This window comes from Bison bison, unplaced genomic scaffold (genome assembly GCF_000754665.1).
Source record: "Bison bison bison isolate TAMUID 2011002044 unplaced genomic scaffold, Bison_UMD1.0 scf7180017864374, whole genome shotgun sequence".
Lineage (NCBI taxonomy): Eukaryota > Metazoa > Chordata > Mammalia > Artiodactyla > Bovidae > Bison > Bison bison.
In genome coordinates, this window is record NW_011494946.1 from 4316301 (window position 1) to 4341033 (window position 24733).

General features: G+C 44.9%; 2 protein-coding genes across 4 annotated transcripts in view; one reads left to right on the plus strand and one right to left on the minus strand.

Moving 5' to 3' along the window:
- Positions 1–24049, minus strand: part of OXNAD1 (oxidoreductase NAD-binding domain containing 1) — a 51915-nt gene extending 27866 nt beyond the window's left edge. The window contains exons 1-5 of one of the 2 annotated variants that reach the window (XM_010856711.1): positions 23702–24049; positions 16255–16404; positions 13940–14057; positions 13560–13623; positions 12980–13072 (exon numbers count right to left, since the gene is read on the minus strand). In XM_010856711.1, the coding sequence (XP_010855013.1) occupies positions 12980–13072; positions 13560–13623; positions 13940–14049 (267 nt within the window). In that variant the 5' untranslated portion in view covers positions 14050–14057; positions 16255–16404; positions 23702–24049. The remainder of the gene's footprint in view (positions 1–12979; positions 13073–13559; positions 13624–13939; positions 14058–16254; positions 16405–23701) is intronic. The other variant, XM_010856712.1, reaches the window with a different exon arrangement.
- A 224-nt stretch (positions 24050–24273) lies between these two features.
- Positions 24274–24733, plus strand: part of DPH3 (diphthamide biosynthesis 3) — a 6293-nt gene continuing 5833 nt past the window's right edge. For both annotated transcript variants that reach the window (XM_010856724.1, XM_010856725.1), the window contains exon 1: positions 24274–24521. In XM_010856724.1, the coding sequence (XP_010855026.1) occupies positions 24414–24521 (108 nt within the window). In that variant the 5' untranslated portion in view covers positions 24274–24413. The remainder of the gene's footprint in view (positions 24522–24733) is intronic.

Here is a 24733-nt window from a genome sequence, read left to right on the forward strand (position 1 = left end):
CCTGACCTGGCCCCCCTGCCCCTTCTCTGCTCCTCCCCCCACTCCTCACCAGGAGCCTCACCCCTGCTCGCTCTCCACCTCGGGGTCAAGGCCCTCAAGCGCTCCCAAAGCTACTGTCCCTTCACCCCAAAGCGGCATTCCTTTTCTGCCAACTGCCAGCTCACAGCTACACTCTCTGTGACGACAGCCAACATCTGAGGGGCATTTAGCTCAGGTGCACTCCAGGTTCTGAGGTAGATGTTTAACGTACATTAATTCATGCAGCTAATACAGCTAACCATATTCCCCCCCAAGAGACAGGACTATTACCCTCCATTCTGCAGAAGAGCAAACAGGAAGGTTGGGTGATGTGCTCACGATCACTTGGGCATGGGTGAGCCCAGAGTCACACCCAGGTCTGCCTGGCCCTTGACCGCCTGAGAGCTCTGTCCCGAAGGCAAAGGCACTGACACGCACGACTGAACCCACCACGCTCCTTCCTTCCACAACCCTTCTGGAGCCCAAGGCCGAGGTGGAGAAGGCTGTGCCTCACTCAGGGGCCCTGCCAAAGCAGCCATGTCCTGCGCTGGGGCTTCCGTTCTGGGCCCACCGAGGACTTAGCATGTCAAACCCACACTGGGCACAGGCACACACAGCCTGGCTCGTCCCTCATGCCGGAGCCAGCTCCGTGTGCTCCCCTCACGCCTCCTCCCCTGGCTCACCCACCACCACCCTGAGCCAGGAATCCCACTCTTCTCGCTTGAATTTCTGTTGTTTCCGCCTGTCTATCCTACTTAGCACGTTTTATGTAAATAGAAATATTCATGAACATATCTTTTCCACACACAAACCAAAAGCCTCCTGCAGGTAGGAGACAGAACCGACATCTAGATCAACTCCCCACCTTAAGCACAGAGCTAAATGCATAGTTGAGAGTCAGTAAATATCTGCAGAATGGATCAAAACTCTAACTCAAAGTGACCTAAAATTGGTTTCTAAAACAAAGGTTAGTAGAAATTCAGGAGCTTTTTATGGTCAAAACAGAAAGGAAAAAAGGAGGTGGGAGACCATTAAAGAAAGCCTGGCCTAGTTCATATTCAAAACACAGAAGAGGGCAGGGAAGACGGGGATTTTTTCAGTGGGATAGGACTCTTCGTTTGCCACACGCTCTAAACATCTTATTACAAAGACAAATAGCAACGATCATCAGAGGACTCTCCATTACATTACTACTCTCGATATTTTTTTTAGGTTTACTAAAAAGAAACATTTGTTTTCATTATTTTCTTTCAGTATAATAATTCGTGAAAACACAGCAAGAGCTCGATTATTTCACCTGTAACAGTGGGCTTCTGTCAGATTCATTAAAATCTAGGTAAGTGCAAGCTTTAAACACAGCCCAAAGAGTCACCTGGTGGCAGGGAAGTGACATTCACAGTCATGGGGCGGGGGGAGGGCACAGAGAACCTGAGCTGAAACACAAGCTTGCTCCGTCAGCAGACGCTAGACCATGTAAAATACCAGCAGCAACCGTCTGCCAAAGTCCAAATAAAGAATTCAGTGAAGAAGGGAAAGAAGTTACACCTCCTATTGGAAAGGTCCACTTTTCATTTGGATAGCCTTCACGGAAACGTTCCCAGATGCTTTTTGCCTACTTATATTACCAAAGAAGGCAACATTCCTGTGGCGATTAGTCTAAATAATCTGGGCAAAAATGCAAACTGCCTTGCACAATCCCCGATTTTTAAAGACATGTCTCCCTCTTAACGTTTTATTTTCTTAATACAAATACTGTTCACTATATACAGATTCCTGGCGAGGTAGAGTGAAAAACACTAGCAAAATCTTCTTGAAGGCCACATCATTTTTATTCTGAAAACGATTTCATGATATTAAGATCTGTAGTCATGGCTCTGGTTATATGCTACTCTTTCTCTACTTTTAGTGAAAAGGGAAAACATGATGGAGGAACTGTATGTTTTAACATGTGTACTTGTTCTTATACTCAATGAATCAGAAGATTCTGCAACTGAAACCTCAACCAGCCACGTCCTAAGTTAAAACACATGGCAGGAAATGAAGTTCCCATAAAACAGCCCTTTTGCTGTTCAACAAAATCACAATACATCTGCCCGCTCCCAGTAGCACACGCTTTTCATGCTTTGACGGAGTCAGCACCTACAAGGAAATGCCATCCTACTGACTGAAAGGTTCTGTGGATGGTGTTTTGAGGTTCCTGCTGCTACAGAAGTCTCTGCAGGAAACGGGCCTTTCTCTGGGAAGCCCGGCTGCCTTCCCCCATCCACGCCCATCCATTCTTTTGCTGGCTTAAAAACTGAGACCAAGCTAGGACTGGAGACAACCTGAAACAAAAACACAGCCGGGGCACAGAGCACTTCAGGGCTGAAGGAACACTTAGTCGCTGTCAAGGATAGTGCTTACACACAAGGACACCAAGGCCCAGAGACATGATTTCAGCTGAGGCCGGAGCAACCTGATGAGTAGGAATCTGATGACAAGAGGCGGGTTTTATGAAGTCAATCACTGGCGCGCAAAGAGCGCACCCTCTGCCACCTGCACAACCCCCGCAGTGGCTGAGCCACCAGCACCGCGGCCTGGTGTGAGTGCGCACTCGCCTGCTCCTCCTGAAGACTCGGCCGCCCACCCAGACCGAGTCTGCTCTCTGCCCCTCAAGCCTCCCCTCTCTCAGGCAGCACCCTCTCCTCCCTAGTCTCCATGACAACACATGCGCACAGGAGGAGACCGCCAGGGCCCACACACAGAGCTTACCAGGCACTGCGTGCACAGTAACTGACTCGAGGGTCACAACAGCCCTAAGGAGTGAGTATCACTGACATCCCCACTTTGCACGTGAGAAGACTGAGGTCCTAGAGCCGCTGAGCGGCAAAGCTGAGATCTGAATCCAGGCACGTGACTACTGTGCTCTGCTGCTTTTCAAAACACAACACACAAAACAAGCTTCTCCCTTCATCGAGCTGTTACCCATGTCCCTGCTCCCATCCACATAAAAAACTGAAGCGTGGTCTATGGTCCTGGCTCCACTTTCTTATTTCCCACTCGACTCCCCTCCACAGCCTGGCAGGCATTCACACTCGGCAATGCATGGAAGGTGGCCACTCCGGCCGCCCACCACCACCGCAGGACGCCCAGCGCTGGCCACTCAGAATCCACGTGGCTGCCGCGCCCTCCAGGAAGCGCTCTTCTCGCCGGCTTCACCCACACCTGCTCATCACCCTCCCGCCCCATTTCCTCCACTGGCCCGTCCTCTTCCGCTTGACCGCTGGATGTGGGCGCATCCCAGGCGGAGTCCCGCAAGCCCACCCCCCACCTCTCCACGAGGCTTACACTGTTCATCTCCAGCCGCAAACTCCAATCTCACACATTCAACTGCAGACTTCAGTTTCCATTTCAAACAACATAATCCGACACAGAACGCTTTTATCTCTCAACGTTTCTCTCTTTTTCACTATGGAAAACTTCAAGCACATACAAAACCAGTAAAAACAGCATAATCTCCATGTGGATTCAATGGATGACGTGAGCTGACAAAGCTCATGGCTGATCTCATCTCACCTGTAACTCCATCCACCTTCCACCTCCCACCCCAGGTTATCCCCAAACAGAGCCCTTTATTCCTTCCTCCAAACTTGTTCTTCTGTTTTAACAAGTATGTGCTACCTTCATCATCTTCCCCGATTATCCAAACCCCAAAGCTAGAAGTCTCTGGCTCTCCCGCCCTCTTCTCTGTGTACACCCCCACCCACCTGTGAATCCCATCAACCCCACCCCACTCCCCACCACCCTGCTCTAAGCCACCATCATCTCTTCCAGGACTAAGTCGTGTCTGACTCTGGGACCTCATGGACTGCAGCTGGTCAGGTTCCTCTGTTCATGGAATTCCCAAGCAAGAATACTGGAGGGGGTTGCCATTTCCTTCTCTAGGAGACGTTCCAGACCCAGGGATTGAACCTAGGTCTCCTGCATTGCAGGCAGATTCTTTACCGTCTGAGCCATCAAGGAAGCCCTCCAGTAGCCTCCAACTTGGTGTCAAAGCACAACAAAAGCAAAACAAAACCTCTGCAGGCCAGAAGAGCGTGGCATGATACACAACATTTAAAGTGACGACAGGGAAAACCTATGACCGTGAACACCCAGCAAGGCTCTCCTTTAGATCTGACAGAGAAATCAAAAGCTCTACAGATAAGTAAAAGCTAAAAGAATTCAGCACCACCAGACTGGCTTTACAACAAATACTAAAGGAACTTCTCTAAGCGGAAAAGCAAAGGCCACAACTGAAAACAAGAAAGTGAAGGAACGGGAAGGCTCACTGGTAAAGACAAACGTATAGTAAAGGGAGGGAAAGCCCACACACGAACAGGGCCTCAAAACCAGTCATCACGAGGAGAGGCGAGTACACGTACATGGCATTTGAAATGCATTTGTAATAAGAGACCAGCAACTTAAAACCATCATATACATACACATACAGACTGCTATATCAAACCCCGACAACCGCAACTGAAAAATCTATAAGAAAAAGGAATCCAAACACAACATTAAAGATAGTCATCATATCACAGAAGAACAAAAGAGCAGCAAAGGAAGAAAAAAATATCTACAAAAACAGATCAAAAACAATGAACAAAATGGCAATAAAGTAAGTCCCCCACATACGAACCTTCAAGCTGTTAACTTTCAAACATGCAACACGCATTCACATGTCCAATCACGTGAGTTCACATCTCTGTAAAAGTTATCTATAAAAGCTGGATGCCTAGGTTAACTCTGTTGGACTTACAAATTGGACTTATGAACGCACTCCCAGAACGCAACTCATTCACATGTAGAAGACTGACTGTAAGAACATATATAAATGATAATCCTCTTATATGTAAATGAATTAAATGCTTCAACCAAAAGACACAGACTGGCTGAATGGATACAAAAACAAGACCCATATATATGCTGTCTACAAGAGACCTGATTCAGATCTAGTGACACACACAGACTGAAAGTGAAGGGATGGAAAGAGAGATTCTGTGCAAATGGAAATCAAAAGAAAGCTGGAGTAGCAATACTTGTATCAGACAAAATGGACTTTAAAATAAAGACTGTTAGAAGAGATAAAGAAGGACACTCTGATCTTTGATCAAAGCTGTCCACTTTGAAGGACAAAATGATCAAAGAATCAATCCAAGAAGAAGATGTAACAATTGTAAACATGTGTGCCCAGCACAGGAAGCACCTCCATATACAAGGCAAATGTTAACAACAAGTGAGAATTGACAGTAACGCCATAATAGTTACATCAATGAACAGATCATCCAGACAGAATAAAAGAACACAGCCCTTAAATGCCACATTAGATCAGATGGACGTAAGTGGTATTTATAGAGCATTCCATCTGAAAGTAGCAAGATTCAAATGTACATGGAACACTCTCCAGGACAGCTCACATGCGAGGCCACAGAGCAAGCCTCAGTAAATGTAAGAGAACTGAAATCATATCAAGTAATTTTTCCAACCACAACATTATGAGATTAGAAATCAATTACAAGCAAAAAAACTGCAAAAAACATAAACACGTGGAGACTAAACAATAAGCTACTAAACAACCAATGAGTCACTGAAGATGTCAAAGAGGAGATTAAAAAATACCTAACAACAAATGCAAATGAAAACACAGCCATCCAAAACCTATGGGATGCAGCGAAAGCAGTTCTAAGAGATAAGCTTATAGCAATACAAGCTTACCCGAGGAATCAGAAAACTCACAAATAATCTAACCTTACATCTACAGCAACTAGAGAAAGAAGTCAAACAAAACCCAAAGTTAGTAGAAAGAAAGAAGTCATGAAGATTGGTGCAGAAATGAAATAGAGACAAAGAAAATACAACAATCAATAAAACTAAAAGCTGATTTCCTGAAAAGATAAACAAAATTGATAAACCTTTAGCAAGACTCATCAAGAAAAAAAGGGAGAGGACCTAAATCAATAAAATTAGAAATGTAAAATAAGTTACTACTGACATCACAGAAAAGACAAAGGACCATAAGAGACTACTACAAAAAACTATATGCCAATAAAATGGACAACCTGGAAGAAATGGAAAAATTCTTAGAAAGATATAATTCCCCAAAAGTGAACCAGGAAGAGAGAGAAAATATGAACAAACCAATTACAAGTACTGAAATTGAAACTGTGATTTAAAAAGTCCCAACAAATAAAACTCCAGGACCAGATGGCTTCACGGGCGAATTCTATCAAATACTTAGAGAAGAGTTAACACCAATCCTTCTGAAACTATTCCAAAATAATTGCAAAGGAAGGAATACTTCCAAACTCATTCTATAAGGCCACCATCACCCTGATTTCAAAACTAGACACAAATACCACAAAAAGAAGAAAATTACAGGCCAGCATCCCTGATGAAAATAGATGCAAAAATTCTCAACATAATACTAGCAAACTGAATCCAACAATACATTAAAAGAATCACACACCACGACCAAGTGGGATTTATCCCAAGGATGCAAGAATTTTTTAACACATCATTGACAAGAGGCGTAGTAATACGTCTTCTGTTACCCAAATGTTATTGACCACCGTGTTTCAATATTCACTTACATAACAAATCACTGGCTACAAGCATCAATTTCTGCAAAAACCCCCTGATCAATGTTTTAATATCCATTAATCAATTAGTGTGACATACCACATGAACAAACTGGAGAATAAAAACCATAGGACTATTTCAATAAATGCAGAAAAAGCTTTTGGTAAAATTAACCATCCATTTATGATAAAAAGTCTCCAGAAAGTGGGCTTACAGGGAACCCACCTCAACATAATAAAGGTCACATACGACAAACCCACAACTAACATCATACTCAACAGTGAAATGAAAGCATTTCCTCTAAAACTGGTAACAATACTAAGAGGTCCACTCTTGCCACTTTTATCCAACATACTTCTGGAAGGCCCAGTCACTGCAGTCAGAGGGGGAAAGGGAGGGGCGGGGCTGGTCCCTATTGGGAAAGAAGTAAGACTGTCGCTGTTTGCAGATGACATCACACTATACATGCTGCTGCTGCTGCTGCTGCTCAGTCGCTTCAGTCGTGTCCGACTCTGTGCGACCCCATAGACGGCAGCCCACCAGGCTCCCCCGTCCCTGGGATTCTCCAGGCAAGAACACTGGAGTGGGTTGCCATTTCCTTCTCCAATGCAGGAAAGTGAAAAGGGAAAGTGAAGTCGCTCAGTCTCTTCGCGACCCCATGGACTGCAGCCCACCAGGCTCCTCCATCCATGGGATTTTCCAGGCGAGAGTACTGGAGTGGGGTGCCACTGCCTTCTCATAGAAAACCCTAAAGATGCCACCAGAGAACTTCCAGAGTTCATCAGTGAGTTAAGTCAGGTAGTAGATACAAAATCAGTACAAGAAGTCTGCTGCGTCCCTATACACTAACCATCAAAGGTCAGAGAGAAAGGGAACAGCTACAGGCACGATCACATCAAAAAGAATAAAATACCGAGGAATAAACCTACAGGGGACGACAGAGGATGAGATGGCTGGATGGCGTCACCGACTCGATGGACCTGAGTCTGAGTGAACTCCGGGAGTCGGTGATGGACAGGGAGGCCTGGCGTGCTGCGACTCATGGGTCGCAAAGAGTTGTACACGACTGAGCGACTGAACTGACTGAAACCTACCTGAGGAGACAGAAGACTTGTACTCAGAAAACTATGAGATGCTGATGAAAGAAATCAAAGATAAAAATATACCATGTTCTTGGGTTGGAAAAATCAGTATTGTCAAAATGACTATACTAACCAATGCAATCTACAGATTCAGTGCAATCCCTATCAAATTATCAAAGGCATTTTTCACAGAACCAGAACAAAACAATGTTTTAATTTGTATGGAAACACAAAAGACCCTGAAGAGCCAACAATCTTCAGGAAGTAAAGTATAGCTGGAGAAATCAGACTCACGATTTCAGACTATACTACAAAGTTACAGTCATCAAGAGTAGGGTACTGGCATAAAAACAAACACATAAATCAACAGGACAGGATTGAAAGCCCCAAAATAACCCCATGGACCTATAGTCAATTAATCTACGATGGAGGCAAAAATACACAATGGAGAAAAGATGGTCTCTTCAATAAGTGGTGCTTGAAAAACTGGACAGCTACAGGTAAAAAAATTAAATTAAAATGTTCCCTAAGACCACACACAAAAATAAACTCAAAATGAATCAGAGACTTAAAAGTAAGACTGGACACTATAACTCCTAGAGGAAAATATATGCAGGACACTCTTTGACATAAATTATAGCACTATCTTATTGGATCCATCTCCTAGAGTAATAGAAATAAAAACAAAAATGAACAAATGTGGCCTAATTAAACTTAAAAGCTTTTGCAAAGCAAAGGAAACCATAAACAAAATGTAAAGACAACCTACAGAATGGGAGAAAAAATTTGTAAACAATGCAACCAACAAAGGATTAATCCCCAAAATATAGAAACAGACTACACAGCTCAAATCAAAAATCAAACAGCCCAATCAAAAACTAGGCAGGAGATATAAACAGACACTGCTCCAGAGAAGATACACAGATGGCTAACAAACACGTGAAAAGATGCTCAGCGATGCTCATTACTAGAAAAACGCAAATCAAAACTACGAGGGACTTCTCTGGTGGTTCCAATGGTAATCTGCCTTTCAATGCAAGGGACACAGGTTTCATCCCTGGCCATGCAACCCAATATTTACAGCAGTCAAGACACGGCAGCAACCTAAATGTCCATCGACGGGTGAATGGACAAAGATTTGGTACATATATATACAATACATGTGTGTGTGTGTGTGTGTGTGTGTGTGTGTGTGTGTATCTAATGGAATATTACTCAGCCATAAAAAAGAATGAAAAATGCCATTTAGAGCAACATGGATAGACCTAGAGATTATCATATGAACTGAAGCCAGAGAGAGAAAAATACAAATATCACATGGTATCAGTTATATGTGGAATCTAAAAAAAATGATACAAATGAACTTATTTACAAAACAGAAAGAGACTCACAGAAATAGAAAATACTCATGGTTACCAAAGGGAGAGGGGCAGGAATAAGTTAGGAATTAGGGATTAAGATATACATACTATGCTATGCTATGCTAAGTCACTTCAGTCGTGTCCGACTCTGTGTGACCCCATAGACGGCAGCCCACCAGGCTCCCCAGTCCCTGGGATTCTCCAGGCAAGAACACTGGAGTGGGTTGCCATTTCCTTCTCCAATGCATGAAAGTGAAAAGAGAAAGTGAAGTCGCTCAGTCGTGTCCGACTCTTAGCGACCCCATGGACTGCAACCTACCAGGCTCCTCCGTCCATGGGATTTTCCAGGCAAGTGTACTGGAGTGGGGTGCCATTGCCTTCTCTGATATACATACTACTATATATAAAATAGATAATCAACAAGGACCTACCATATAGCACAGGGAACTATACTCAATATTTTGTAATAACTTATGAGTGACGAATCTGAAAAGACACACACACATATATAAGTGTGTATGTATATAACTGAATCACTGTGCTGTACGTCTGAAACTAACATAATACTGTCAATCAATTATACTTTGATAAAAATAAACTTAATTTTTAAAAAACGAAAAGAAAGGGAGGGAGGGAGAAAAAGGATTAGTGCATTAGAATTAATCAGCTGCACAGAATCAGTTTCTTCTGACTACTGAGTATCTGAGATGAGGAACCTTATCTATAGTTTTCAACACTGCAGCCCCAGGACCTAGCCTAGCGTCTGGTATATTTCTTAAAGAAAACATAAGAATTAGTAAGTTTAAAATTCTTTCATTACCAGAATCTCCCAGTAATTGATGAAAAGGTCTTGCTCAGAGGGCCAGCCCTCTATAGAGGCCAAGCAGGGAGTGACTTCTGGGGTGAAAGCTTAGTCTTGCATGAATAATCCTCACTGCATTGCAGTATCTCTACTCTTATCTCCTTGACATCTCTAAGGTTACCCAGACTGCTTACACTGGATCCTTAAGAGGAGAAAACGTGAACCTGAGTTCAGAGCTCAGCTCCCTGCATCAGCAGGACTCTCTAGGCCCCAGGTAAGAGGTATTACCGTCACGGGATGGCCATTCAGGGACTCCTGCAGAGGGAACCCCGTGAGTACAGAAAGGATGCTCCTGGTGGGGTGAGGGCCCCGTTCTGGACGCAGGGTCCCAGGGACCAGGAATCAGATGTGGGGCTTCCCTCTGGCCCCAGGCTCTGCCCCCTGTGCTGAAGAGGCAGGGGCCACGCTACCCTTAGGCTGCCTCCCCGGCTGGAGCTGACGGGAAATGACACGTGGGGAGTTCTGTGAAGTGCTCTCGCCAAACGGCAAGGCCAGCAGATGAGGTAAGGAGGGTGCGATCCGGCCAGGCCTGAGGAGGAAGTGGTGCCCACGCATCCGAGTTGAGGGCCTGCTCTACGGCAGGGGGCTGCCCTCTGGGGGTGTGGGCGAGGCCCTGGTCACCTCACACCATGGAGGTCACGGCTCTCAACACCCCCAGGCTTTACCCAGCCCTCAGCCCCCAGCTCCTGCTCTCCTTCTGTGCAGAGGAGTGGAGAGGAGAGGAGCTGCCGCTGGAAAAAATCTGCCCCATCTCCCCGCAAGCGATGCCACAACTGGAATTGCCCCACAAATCTCTGACTTCCGGGCATTGAAACTCTCAGCTGTTCAATCACACCAACGGAGCTTACACTGACTTTCTGTCAAGTTTTCTTCAACTTGGCTCAAAATAACCTCTCACAAGTCTCAGCAGTTTTGTCCTGGCAAATTCTGAAATGCTACTCTAAGTGAGGGATTGGCAAACTACATTCAAAATACGGGCCAAATCCGGGTGTCCTGGTAAATACCGTTTCACTGGAAAGCAGCCCCACCGATGTGTGCACATGCTGCCTAGGGCCATCCTCATGACAAAGGCAGAGTTCTGCAGCTGTAACTAAGACAGCTCGGCCCTGGGAGCCTGAACACTCACTCTCTGGCTCTTTAAGGAAAGGCTGCCAAACTCAACTCTGATTCCACCTGCCTCAAAATACAACAGAAAAAAGTACAGTCCAAGCCTGCTACATAAACTGCTTTTTCTTCAAAACTGGCAAGGCTTTACTTTTCAAAAAGGAATTCTAACATGTTGGGGGCCAGAGTGAGGTACTCCGCCCATGGCAAAGGTCATGAGGAAGGAGGCTCGACATACGCAAAGGCGGGATCGAGCCTCAGGAGTCCCCCTGGAACTCCTCGAGCATCTACCCCCATTAACCAGAGCCTGCCTACTTTACTACTTTGTGCTCTCACCTACACCTCTGACTTTACGGGGGGCTGTCCCCCACCACCTCTTTCGGAAAAGGAGTTAACTTAGAGCTCCAGTTAATGATAATTCCTGGGCGTGATAAGAGTGTTTTAACCTACAAACTCCTCTGAAGGTTCTCTAGCCTGCCTGACAGGCTTGTCCGGCCACATGTGATTGCTCACAGCCTCCCAACCGTGAGAGGCATGAGATGCTTTAAACCTTCTAAAAACAGGTTCCTTAGAAAAGTTAGAAAACTATTAGTATAAGTATAATGGGCTGATCAGAAATTGTATTGGTGAAGGGTTTTTCATTTGTTGAGCCAATGTTTGTTGCTAAGTCTCCATATCCCCTGCCCTTACACACATTAATGAATATATAGAAGAAATAACTATTAACCTTTGATATTAATCGCGTTAGACCTTAGGCTAAGTAAATTCTTTCCTTAACTAAAACCCACTACACCCTCACCCTATAGGAATGTAACTTTATTTGGGTGGCGTCTATTTTAAGAATAATCACCATTGGAGAAAAAAGTGTTCTGACCACTGTCACAAGGAGAGGGTCATAAATTGTCAGCAGGCCCCCCTGGCCAGAAGATGATGTAACACCCCTAAGACCTCTGTATACATTTGTATGAAGCACCTGACTTTGATAAAAGTCAGGACTGCTGACCCCACGTGACTTTTGCATAACATCTCAGTGTATAAAAGTAGACCATGGAAAATAAAGAAAGGGGATCAGTTTCTCGAAATACCGGTCTCCCCATGTCTCTTTCTCTCTCACTCTGGCTGAGTCTCCATCTGGAGCGTGGAACCCGCCATGCTTACTAATTATGCCTGGGCTTCTAAGATCCGACCGGGGAGGCCTCAGTGTCTCCTCTCCTTCGGGAGAATGGAAGGACGCCTGCGGCCTGCATAAGTGGTGCAAACTTCTTGTCTTGAAGTTTTATTGGTCTCCCGCATAAACCAAGCTACTCAGCCTCTTTTCTCCACTGAATTTTCCTACTGAGCTATCCTTATTCTATTACTCTTTATATCTTTAATTAATATCTAATTGAAGCTATTGTATCCTGACCCTCGCCGACGCCATCCCCACTTCGAATACCCTGGATCAGCCAGGGCTGGACCCCGGCACTAACAAATATCACATTTACAGAATCAGCACTTTTGTGTGTTCAACAAACCAGAAAAAGTATTTTCAGATTTACCATCAGTGGGAAAAGCACATTTTCCTACACATCCACGAATCTATTGTGCTGAACTACTTTTGCACAGACTCCTCAAAACACACGTGCTTAAAGCTGAACCCACAAATGCACCACTCTTGGTCCCAAAGCAGTTTTCTGAAAGCAGAATAAGCTTGAAAAGTGGAGCCCAAATAATGCTCTCCTATATTAAATTCTATTATTACCACTAAAAATTAAACGATAGCAACAATACAATTTCTGACCATGTTTATAGAAGTAGATAATCCTTCTGTATATAAAATACATAGTTTTTTAACCAGTAGTTTAAAAATACCTATAAAACTAAGCTAAACACAATCCAAGTATTTGAAGAATCATTCAAAAGAAAAATCAAATATCTAATTTATGTTTTTAAAAGAAAACGGGGTTACTCACGGAGGTAACGGGTGAGGATCCTTTATTCCCCAGCCCGTGAACCCCTTCGGGTTGGTGGATTAGCCCTTCCGTGGTCTGAATATGGAGGAAAATCTGCACATGGGAAGGTAAGAGAGCTCATTCACCCTCCTTTCTCAGATGTCAGTGCTTTCTCCCTTTTGATGAAATAAGTTGTTCTAAAGTAGGGAGAGGAACAAGGACTTTGAGACATGGTGCCAAAAGAGAAAGAAAAGGCAAGCTACTCATAAAATTTAGGCTCTAAAGGAAGATCTCTTCCTAAAATAGCACCCTAAACCTTATGCCTGTGAGGCCAGTTCCCTCCTTTGCTACAACACTCCCTTCATCAGAAACAAATCCATCCATTCTGACTTTAAAGGGAATGACTGGAGTATTTGGCTATCATCTTTTCAAATCAGTTGTCCCAAGTCACATTTGGAGAAGTTCTGGACAGAAATATAACAAACCTGCCCGGACTGTCCCTCAAAGGGATTCAAGCTCATCTAAAGCCCTTGTGGTAAGCTGGGCCTAACCGTGTGCAGACTGCAAGCTAGGAGAACCTGCCCTGGCCCGAGATACAAACCTCCTGGCGAACGACATCTGCAGTTCTCTCCAAGTGATCAGGTCTCCTTTTGGATTTCATTACACTTTAATAAAAAGTAAAATTAGGTTATTAAGTATTATCCTCCTAAAAATTAATTGCAGTATTAATTACTGTGACTATCCAGCACCTGTGACTGGAGAGGAACGCCGCCCAGCACACAATGTGACTGGCTGTCCCGGGTACAATGGAGCACTATGGACCCTGGAGAACAGCCCCGGAGTCTATACACTAACTAAAGTGTGCGACCCACTGACAGCAGGCATAGTCAAGGAAGATGCTATGACTTGCCTCCCACCGTCTTCAGCAGGTCGGGGCTCTTTGAACACCTGCTGCAAACGACACTGAAGGTGACCACTCACCTGCTCCGAGTGAGGTAGCGCAACGCGCTGGGTGTTGATCTCAGCGGAGCCGCCTGAGTGCAGATGGCGCCCAGAGAGCCTCGCAGCAGCCTGGGGATCACGACCACCATGGTGCTTCCTGGGAGACAGCAAACTCAAAGTCACAACATTCCAAGAAAAAGGAGGGAAACATCAGACTGTCTTAGGGCCAGTGAAGAAGAGTTTGGATTTTTGTTGCTGATGCTACAAGCTGATCTAACAGCAAAATGATTAAAGACCTAGCTCCACCCTGACAAAACCGCTGCTGCTATTTAGAGCTGAGCCTACTGACCCCACCATGCATGTGCATCAGTGATTACCGGGGCTGGCAAATATTCCTGTGCTCTATCGGTTTCCAAAATCTCTGACCGAGCTCATGTCACTGACCTTATGCTATCACAGAAGAGGACAGCAGATTCTGTAACTGCCTAGTAACTACATTCTGCCCAGAGCACCACGTAAGTCTGCAATATTTCTTATGAGATAAAGAGAAAAGGGCAGACAAATTTTCAAAGTTTCACAGCAATGAGAATAAACAGACTCCAACCACAGGCAGTAACATAAATGAGTAACACAAATACCTCAGTAAATGAAAAGAATGACAGAAAAGACTCAAAAAAGCACCTACACAAAGCACCTAGTCTACAAGTCCAGTCATACAAAGTACAAAAGCAGGAAAAAATGAATCTTTGAGTTGGAAATCAAATTAGCAGTCACCCATGGCGAGGTGACCGTGACAAAGTTGTTTCTTAATCTGAATGTTGATTATATGGGTATTTTCATTTTGAAGAAAATTCCTCAAACACAAGAGGAGTTTCAGAGCAGTAATACTCCAAATGGCACCGTAATGATGGATCCACGTCATCATACGCTTGTCCACACCCACAGAACATACATCACCAAGAGCGGGCCGTGCTGTGAGACGTGGGAGGACTCTCCGAGTCAGTGCCGGTTCACCAATTACAGGTCGGAGATTAAGGCCCCACTCTGGTGGGGGCTGTGGATGGTGGGGAGGCGGTGCATGTGTGGGGGCAGGGAGTGGAAGGGAAACTCTGCACTCGCCCTCAATCTTGCTGTGAACCTAAAACTGCTCCCCCAAAATTTTGTCTTAAAAATTCAACCAAGCAGTCTTCTTAGGATTTATGTACTTCCATTTACATGTCAAATTTCAATAACAAGTTTAAAGAAAAAAAAAACCACTGCCTATCAGGAAAACCACTGATCGGGAGTCAGATGACATTTTTTTGCTTCCTGTCACTCTGTTTTTTTCTCTGCTAATTCTTAAATCCTTCTTTGCTTACATGGGCTTCCCAGGCGGTACTAGTGGTAAAGAACCCGCTTGCCAATGTAGGAGACATAAAAGACATGGGCTGGGAAGATCCCCTGGGGAAGGGCATGACAACCCACTCCAGTACTCTTGCCTGCTGCTGCTGCTGCTGCTGCTGCTGCTGCTGCTAGGTCGCTTCAGGGTGTCCGACTCTGTGCAACCCCATGGACAGCAGCCCACCAGGCTCCCCTGTCCCTGGGATTCTCCAGGCAAGAACACTGGAGTGGGTTGCCATTGCCTTCTCCCCTCTTGCCTAGAGAATCCCAAGGACAAAGGTGTCTAATCCTACAGTCCATGGGATCACAAAGAGTCGGACATGACTGAAGTGACTTAGCACGATAGCACACTGCTTAGGATGGCCACTTTTAACAAGTTATATTGCCATATATATCTGTCCTTTCCTATCTTAGTTGACTTCAGAATAAATGAAAATGTATGTGAACACTATTTCCGGAGCTCTTTGGAAGGTACTATATAAATGAATTGTAACAAATACAATGTTAGAAAATATTCAAGTGAAGTCTACATTCCTACTCCAAGGGAAGTGTGCCACATTTCTACACCACACTCATTATTTTAGCCCTTCATTTGACAAATATTTAGTAAGAGTCCATCATGTGGCAGGCCCTGGGGCCACAAGAACAAGACAAAGACCTTGGGGAGCCTGAAGATATTTTAGAAGACCCAGACAGGAAATAAAAGTAAATAAATTGAGAGGTGACAATTATATGTAATTCGTTGAGTTACAACCGAATCATATTAAAAAAGCCACTGCTTTCTAACTGGTCTTCGGATAAAAGATCTATTTCTTGCCACTGTGGATAAACACGCTACTTGCCATTTTTCTCTCTAGTAAAATGAAAGAAGTGAAAGGCCTCTTTCCACCTCACATAAAACGTAGCTTCTCTCCTCTGAATGTGCTAAACCCAAAATGGTATATTAGTCACTGAAAGAAAGAGGCAAAACTTACTTCAGAGGTCCATGAGAGTTTAGGAGCCGTTAAGTGTACAGCTGGCTGGCTGACATGCAATATTCTGGTCCTGGAATCACACCGAGACCTTTGGGACACACACGGGCTGGAGCAGAAACAGCACCATCCACTGAAACTCTCACCGAGGTCCTTCAACAGCAGAGACAACATGTAAGAACAATGTCTGGGAAGCTGTTCAAAAGCACTACCATCTCGGGACTTCCCTGGTGGCACAGCGGATGGGAGTCCACCGGCCAATGCAGGGGCGTGGGTTCAATCCCGGGTCCAGGAAGATTCCACGTGCTTAGGAGCAACTAAGCCTGTGAGCCATGACTACTGAAGCCTGTGCTCCTAGAGCCGACGCAACGAGAAGCATGTTCACAACCCCCGCTAACCACAACCAGAGAAAGCCCCTGAGCCACAACCAAGACCCTGCACAGCCAAAAATAAATAAATGAACTTATTTAAAAAAAAAAAAAAGGAAACCACTCCTGTTTCTTAGCAGTAAAAGCAAAGGCTCATTGTAACAGGCAAGCATCACCTCACAGCCAAGCTACTCTCAATGGCGCCCCCCTTCCATCCACTCCTCCTCATGTTCCCACTTTTCTCGTCTGTTTCTCTTGCTGCTTCTCTCTTTCATCTTTCTTGTTGTTTCACTGCTGAGTCAAGTCCGACTCTGTTGCGACCCCATGTCCTACAACCTGCCAGGCTCCTCTGTCCATGGGATTTCCCAGGCAAGAATACTGGAGTGGGTTGCCTGCCCTCCTCCGGGGCATCTTCCCGACCCAGGGATCAAACCTGCGTCTCTTGCATTGCAGGTGGATTCTTTACCGCTGAGCCACCAGCGACACCCCCTCATCTTTCTTGAACCGTCTGTATCTCCTGCTGCTTAGGGTCTCCACCCCATGAACAACCAGACCAGTGGCTGGGCTGATAACAGGTACATGTCATTTGGGCCCAACCTCCCTGACAAAATTTAACTGACGTGCAGGCAAATATGGACACACTGTTCTGCTCAGTGTTTTGGACATCTGTTGCTACAATAAGCTGCCTCATCTAAGACACATCTTTTAGTGATTATACTGTTTGATCTACTGCTCAACTTGAACTAGAAAACAAAGAAAACTTAATTTTTAAAAGCTGTTTTCTTTAAAGTTCTACAATCTTGTTTTTTAACAATAGTAACCATGACCAAGAGTGCCACCTACTGGTAAATAAGGGGTATTTTATCAAACTGTGTTCAAAGTGCCTTCTAAAGCAATAAGGTATTTAAAGGGAAAAACCCATCCATATTTTGAAACACATCCAGTGACTTTATATACTCAATGAAAGTATTAGCTAACTATAGAAAATTAACATATACTAAATAATTTACTACTAGAGCTCATCAATGAATTTGGTAAAGTCCCAAGATGCAAAACTAATACACAGAAATCTGTTGCATTCTGATACACTAACAATGAAAGATCAGAAAGAGAAAGTAAGAAAAGAATTGCAATTACCATACATGAAAAACAATAAAATACTCAGGAATTAAACCTACCTTAGGAGATAAAGACCTATACTATGAAAACTATAGGAAGCTGATGAAAGAAATCAAAGATGACACAAACGGAAAGACAGACCATGTTCTTGGGTTAGAAGGATCAATACTGTCAAAATGACTATATTACCCAAGGCAATCTACAGATTCAATGCAATCTCTATCAAATTACCAATGGAATTTTTCACAGAACTAGAACCAAAAAAAATGTTTTAATTTGTATGGAAACACAAAAAACCCTGAAAAGCCAAAACAATCTTGAGAAAGAAATGCAGAGCTGAAGGAATCAGACTCCATGGCTTCGGACTATATTACAAAGCTACAGTCATCAAAAGAGTATGGTACTGGCATAAAAACAGACATACAGATCAATGGAACAGGATAAAGCCCAGAAACAAACCCAGGCACCTGTGGTCAATTAATCTATGACAGAGGCAAGAACAAACAATGGAGAAAAGATAGTCTCTTCAATAAGTGGTGCTGGGAAAACTGGACAGCTACATGTAAAAGCATGAAATTAGAACACTTCCTCACACCACACAAAAATAAACTCAAAATGAATTAGAGACCTAAATGTGAGACTGGATATTATCAAAATCCTAGAGGAAAACATAGACAGCGCTCTCTTTGACAGAAATAGCAGAAAGATTTTTTAAAATCTGTCTCCTAGAGTAATAAAAATAAAAACAAAAATAAACAAATGGGACCTAATTAAACTTAAAAGCTTTTGCAAAGCAAAAGAAACCATAAACCAAATAAAAAGAATCTACAGAATGGGAGAAAATATTTGCAAACCATGTGACTGACCCACAAGGGCTTAATCTCCAAAATACACAAACAGCTCTACATAAAAAAAATAACCCAATCAAAAAATGGGCATAAGATTAAACAGACATTTCCCCCAAAGACACACAGACAGCAGAAAAGGCACATGAAAAGATGCTCAACATCACTAATTATTAGAGAAATGCAAATCGAAACTACAATGAGGTACAACCTCACCCCACTCAGAATGGCCATCAACAAAAAGTCTACAAATACTAAATGCTAAAGAGCATGTGCAGAAAAAGGAACCATTCTACACTGTCTGTGGGAATGCAAACTGGTATAGCCTTTATGGAGAAGAGTATGGAGGCTCCTTAAAAAACTAAAAGTAGAGCTACCATATGATCCTTCAATCCCACTCCTGGACATGTACCTGGAGAAAATCACAGTTGAAAACATACACACACTCCAGTGCTCACTGCAGCACTGTTTACAACAGCCAAGGCATGGGAGCAACCTAAGTGTCCACTGACAGACGAAATGGATAAAAATGTGCATAAAATACACAATGGAATATTACTCAGCCATAAAAAAGCATGAAATAATGCTGTTTGCAGCAACACGGATGGACCTAGAGATTAACAACTAGGTGAAGTCAGAGAAAGACAGGCATATGGTATCACCTACACACGGATTTAAAATGATACAGACGAACTTATCGACAAAACAGAAACAGACCCACAGACACAGAAAACAAACTTATGGTTACCAAAGAAGAGGGGGTATATGTTAGGAGCCTGGGCTTAACGTATACACACTACTATATATAAAACACGTAACCAGTGAGGACCTATCATATAACACAGGGAACTACACTCAGTATTAGGTACAAACCTATAAGGGAAGAGAATCTGATACATATACATGTATGTATAATATAACTGAATCCCTGTGGTGTTCACCTGAAACTAAGGGACACTGTAAATCAACTAGACTTCAACAAGGGCTTCCCAGGTGGCTGCCAATGCAGAAGACACAAGAGATGCAGGTTCGATCCCCTGGAGTGGGAAATGGCAACCCACTCCAGTATTATTAGCTGGAGAATTCCATGGACAGAGGAGCCTGGGGGGCTACAATCCAGGAGGCTGCAAAGAACAGGACACAACCGAGCATGCATGTACTCGTACTTCAATTAAAACAATGCCACATTCAAAAAATAAAGTAAACAATACAAAACAAAAAGGAAAACACCTATCCGTATCTTGAAATGTGTCCAATGGTTTTATTCATTCAATGTAAACATTAATTAACTATACAAAATATATATTAAGTAATTTTCAAAACTATACAAAAAAGAACATTCCATCAACGTTTGTATCCTCATTTGGGCCTTACCTCACCAAAAAGTTATTTTATTTCTGAAACAGAGAAAAGTATCATAAATACTAAATGAAACATATAGCCATTTAAGCAGTCCTACAAGCAACAGATTAAATTCAAGATTTAAAATGAACTATACTAGTTTCTGTTCAACAAGTACATTCAAATTATTTAACAATTACTGGGGCATCCAGCACTATTTTAGGTTGCGGAGACACAACAAAGAGCCAGACACAAGGCCTCTGCCGTTACACGAAGCTTTTATCACAATGTCTACGGCAGCTAATAAACAGATAACTAGAAGACACAGATTACGGTGAGTGTGCAAGGGAAATAAGAGTGATGGAGGTTGGGGAATATCAGGAAAGGTCTCTCTCAAGGAGTCTGAGCTGAGACCTGACGATGAGGACAAGTGCAGAGCAAAGGAGCAGAGGCCCCAGCACAGAAACGAGGCTGGTGTGAGAGACGGAGCACAACCAGCGCGTCTGCAGGGCAGACAGCCGGGGCCCGGGACAGATGAGCCACAGCACGGACAGTGCCAGGCCACGGCAGGCCGTGGCTGGGGGCAGGCCTCCTTCTAAAGGCGAAGGGAGGCGACTGCAGGGCTTGAACAAACCAGGGGAGGGGCGTGATCTCACTCACACTAAAGGGTCACTCCAGCTGCCTTGAAAAGAACAGACCAAGAGTTGAAGCAGGAAGTTCAGTTAGAAGGTGCCCTGCTAAGCTCAGACAGAATAAAACTAAGACAGAAACAGATGAACAGGGACTAGATTTTGAAGCTAGAGCCCTATCACTTGCTGAGACAGGATGACGTGTGAGCAGGCAGTGAGAGAAAGAAAAAATAACCAAGAATGCCTCAAAGAGCAGGGACACACAGAAATAAACTCAGAGCTTGCACGGCACTTGCCGATTTAGAATCCCAGGTGCCGGTGAGGAGGCAAAGGGGTTCTTGGCATTCAGAAAGGGGACCCGAGTGAAATACAAGTTACTGCAGAGTGTTGGAGTCAGAACCAGCAGAACCAGGCTCAGATCTGACTCCTTTCTGGCTTTCAACCTTGGGCCAGTCACCTCTTCCCCTTTTTAAATGGAAATTCCAAGACTACCTCACTGGGTTGCTGAAACGGGTACATGTCTGGGGAAACACCTGGCACGCAGGAGGATCACTAAAACAACCCAATCTAGAGAGGCAGCGGGTTATGTGCCAAAAACACAACTGCCCAGCCCGACCTACAACAACACTCATAAAACACAGCTGCTGTGACCTAAGTGTGACCTAGTTCTAAATTCAATCTCATGCTAAGAATTTTGGTCACTGTTGTTTTCCAAATCAGCAGCAGTACGATTTTTAAAAATTTATTTTTAAACCATAAATCTGTGATCACAAATGACCGTATAGCTACTATTAAACTTGCTTTTGTCATACTCCGAGTCCAAAGATATCTCATTATGAAACGTGTCCACTCTTTTCTAGGAATAAATGTAGTTCAGCAGTCACTGTTACGTTTTATTCACAAACGCTGGGTGGCGTAAAATAACGCATCCCGGGTTTTGCTACAGTTTTACTTTCTTCAGCGCAGTATGCACTCCAACTGACAGATCCATAAGGGGACCCAGCTCTGGCCCAACAAGGGATGCGGCAACAGATGGCAGGAGGAAAGCAGCACGCAAAGCCAAGGGGACCCCCAAGTCATGTCTCAAGGGAACCGGCTCCACTCTAAAGGAAAATCTGAGCCCTCTTAGACTGCCAGAGCTGTCTGTTTAACCCAGCTCCGCTTCAAGCACCATCAGATCACAGATGGTACTGAAGGTCATGAAGACCCAGTTCTGGGCTCAGCCAGGCCCGAGTTCTCACCGTAGCTTCCTGCCATTCACTAGCTTGGCCCTTTTAGGCAAGTGTCTAAACCTAAGCCTCTAAACCCTCAGGTTTCCCAGTGTTGAAAATGGGAGTGATACCTATGCCTCGTTGTTTTAATAACAGGATGCATCTAAACACCACTTGCTACAGGGTCTGGCACACAGTGTCAACTACTACTAGTAAAGTGGCTCGTTCACCTTCCTTTTTCTACTTGAGGTAATACATACTCAAAGAAAAGTTGGAAAATTACAAAGAAATTATAAAGAAAAATCACCCAACAACTCCTGTAACTTTTAGGATTACTAACTTCAGATTTCAAAATTCCTCAGCAAATTGTTTTTGACAGACCCAAACTGCTTCCTAAAAGGTCTACCAATGTATACTTCCATGAACCAAATATGCACCCATTTCCGGACCTTCAAAAACAACTCACCTTTATTCTGGAGGTACTTATGCTCAGAAGTACTAAAGAACAAAAAGATTCCCGACCTCAAAATGATCACTGGGACTATAATTCTGACGCTATCAACTCTGTCCTCCTCTCTCCAAGAGGCTCCCTGGGAAAATCCTGGTCTACAAAGGCTTCCCCTGTGGCTCAGATGATAAAGAATCCGCCCGCAATGCAGGAGACCTGGGTTTGATCCCTGGGTTGGGACGATCCCCTGGAGAAGGGAAAGGCTACCCACTCCAGTATTCTGGCCTGGAGAATAGTCCATGGGGTCCCAAAGAGTCGGACACGACTCAGCGACTTTCACTTCACTCACAGACACAGCGAGCAGCCTCTGAACTACACAGGCTTTACCAAAAGGGCTTTGCTGCTCCTTTGCTCAAAGCAGAAATCAGTCCAGTTAACCCGCAATGAGTTTAACAAATGTTTAACAAACACTTTCCAACTGCTGGTTAGATCTCCAATTAAGGAAAACACAATGTTTGTGAGGCCTCTGCCATATTCTATAAACCCGTTTAATGTAACTTCCAAATTATCTCCCAAAGACTCCTTTACCATTAGGTTTTCAAGCTTTAAAGGAGCTAAACCAGCTGGAACTTCAGCACACACAAAATTAATTCATGCAAACATTTGTGTATGCATAAATAAGCATAGGGAAGTGTACATATGTATTATGCTAACATAAATTAAATATGGTACATGTGATTGCTGAACCACGTAAAACTCGCAATTTCCACGCAAAAGTAAAATGTTAGACCTGAAAGGAGTCTTGTAAATCATCTCTAATCCAACTCTTTTTCAGTCAGAAGAGGAAATAAAGCCAAAGAACATAAATATCCAGCTCCCAGATCCAAACAGTCATCTTCTGAGCCCAGATCTGCTTTTCAATAGGGCTTTTCCCCACTGCCTTCCTACTCTACCAAGATTTGAATAAATACTTAGTGATAGAGCAAAACTCCCATGAAACCCCACTTTGCCAACACAAGACGTATCACCTTTTATCTTCATTTCACTTTAACGTATATTAAGGCCTCATGGTATTATAATAACTCTGCGTGCTGATTCCATTTCTCTTTCAAAGAAGAAACTGTGGTTCGGCTCAGTTCAGTCGCTCAGTCGTGTCCGACTCTTTGCGACCCCACGCACGCCAGGCCTCCCTGTCCATCACCAATTCCCGGACCTGTGGTTCAACACCAGTTAAGTCATTCGTTCCTAGGCTTTGGGGACAGCCAGGCTCTTCATTTTCCAGATGTGCGATTTCGGTCAAGACATGTGACTCTCTGTATCTCCGTTTAAAGACTACTAACACGGAATGAATGACACCTAGATTCCCAGCACTGGTGGAAGAATGACACTGAGCGTCAACCCCGCGTAACAGACCTCGCTTGGTCCTTTCGACCACACACCTCACGGGCCTCTGAAGAGAATCTGGGCTGAGGGAGAGGCCGGGCTGTACCTGGACAGCCGAGCGCGGCCCGATCACAAGCCACGCGCCGCTCGGAGCTCAAAGTCACTCGGTGAATCAAGACCTCAGCTTTCCGTCCCTCACCGGGGAGGTCCAGGGGGCTGAGCAGTTCCCGCCGCCGCCTCTCACCCCGCAAAGCGCTTTCCGCCAGCGGCGCCAAGGGCCGGGCTGACGCTACCTAGGCCGACCGGGGCCTCCTACGGAGTCTGCTTAAGGCCTGAGGCCCACGGACGTGAGACACGAAACACTACGCCTCAATCGGGAGTCTCCACACCGCCGCCACCCCCGCGCCGACCCAGCCGCTCGCGCAGCGCCAAGCCCCGCCCCGGCTCTGGAGAGCTTCCGGCGTCCTCGAAGTGACGCACAGGCGCGTGAGAGAAACCCACATGCCATTGGTTGCTGTCGCCCGATAGGCGGAGCGACGCCCGATCGACCCCGAGCCGCGAGCCCTATTCGCCCGTGTCTCCGCCCCCTAGAGCCGCCATCTCCATGGTGACCGCTGCCCGGTCACCCCTTTGGCCTGACTCCCGGAGTTGCGTCATTGTCTCTGCGCCGGAAGCGGGCCTCCGTGGGCCGGAAGCGGGGTTCCGCGCGCGGGTGCTCTGTGAAGACTCCCGTGTGGGCGGGCGCCAGCCAAGTTGGCCCGGGGCCCCGGCCTGGGTCGGACGGCGAAGCTGAGAGACCTGTGCCGGTTCCAGTGACGATGGCGGTATTTCACGATGAGGTGGAGATCGAGGACTTCCAATACGACGAAGACTCGGAGACCTACTTCTACCCCTGCCCGTGTGGGGATAACTTCTGCATCACCAAGGTAACGGGAGGCTCCTCGGAGCGGGCGCGTGTTAGCTCTGCCGAGTTCCTGCCGCGGAGCCGCGCGGCTCAGAGTTATCCGCTTCCTTTTATCCTCCCTTTCTGAATTCTACCAGAGTCGGTACTTTGCGCCGTCTGTGGTTCTGGTCTTCTGTCAGGCCTGAGAAGAGCGGGGAGGGGGTGGATGGCAGCGAGTACCAGTCTTCTCGCCAA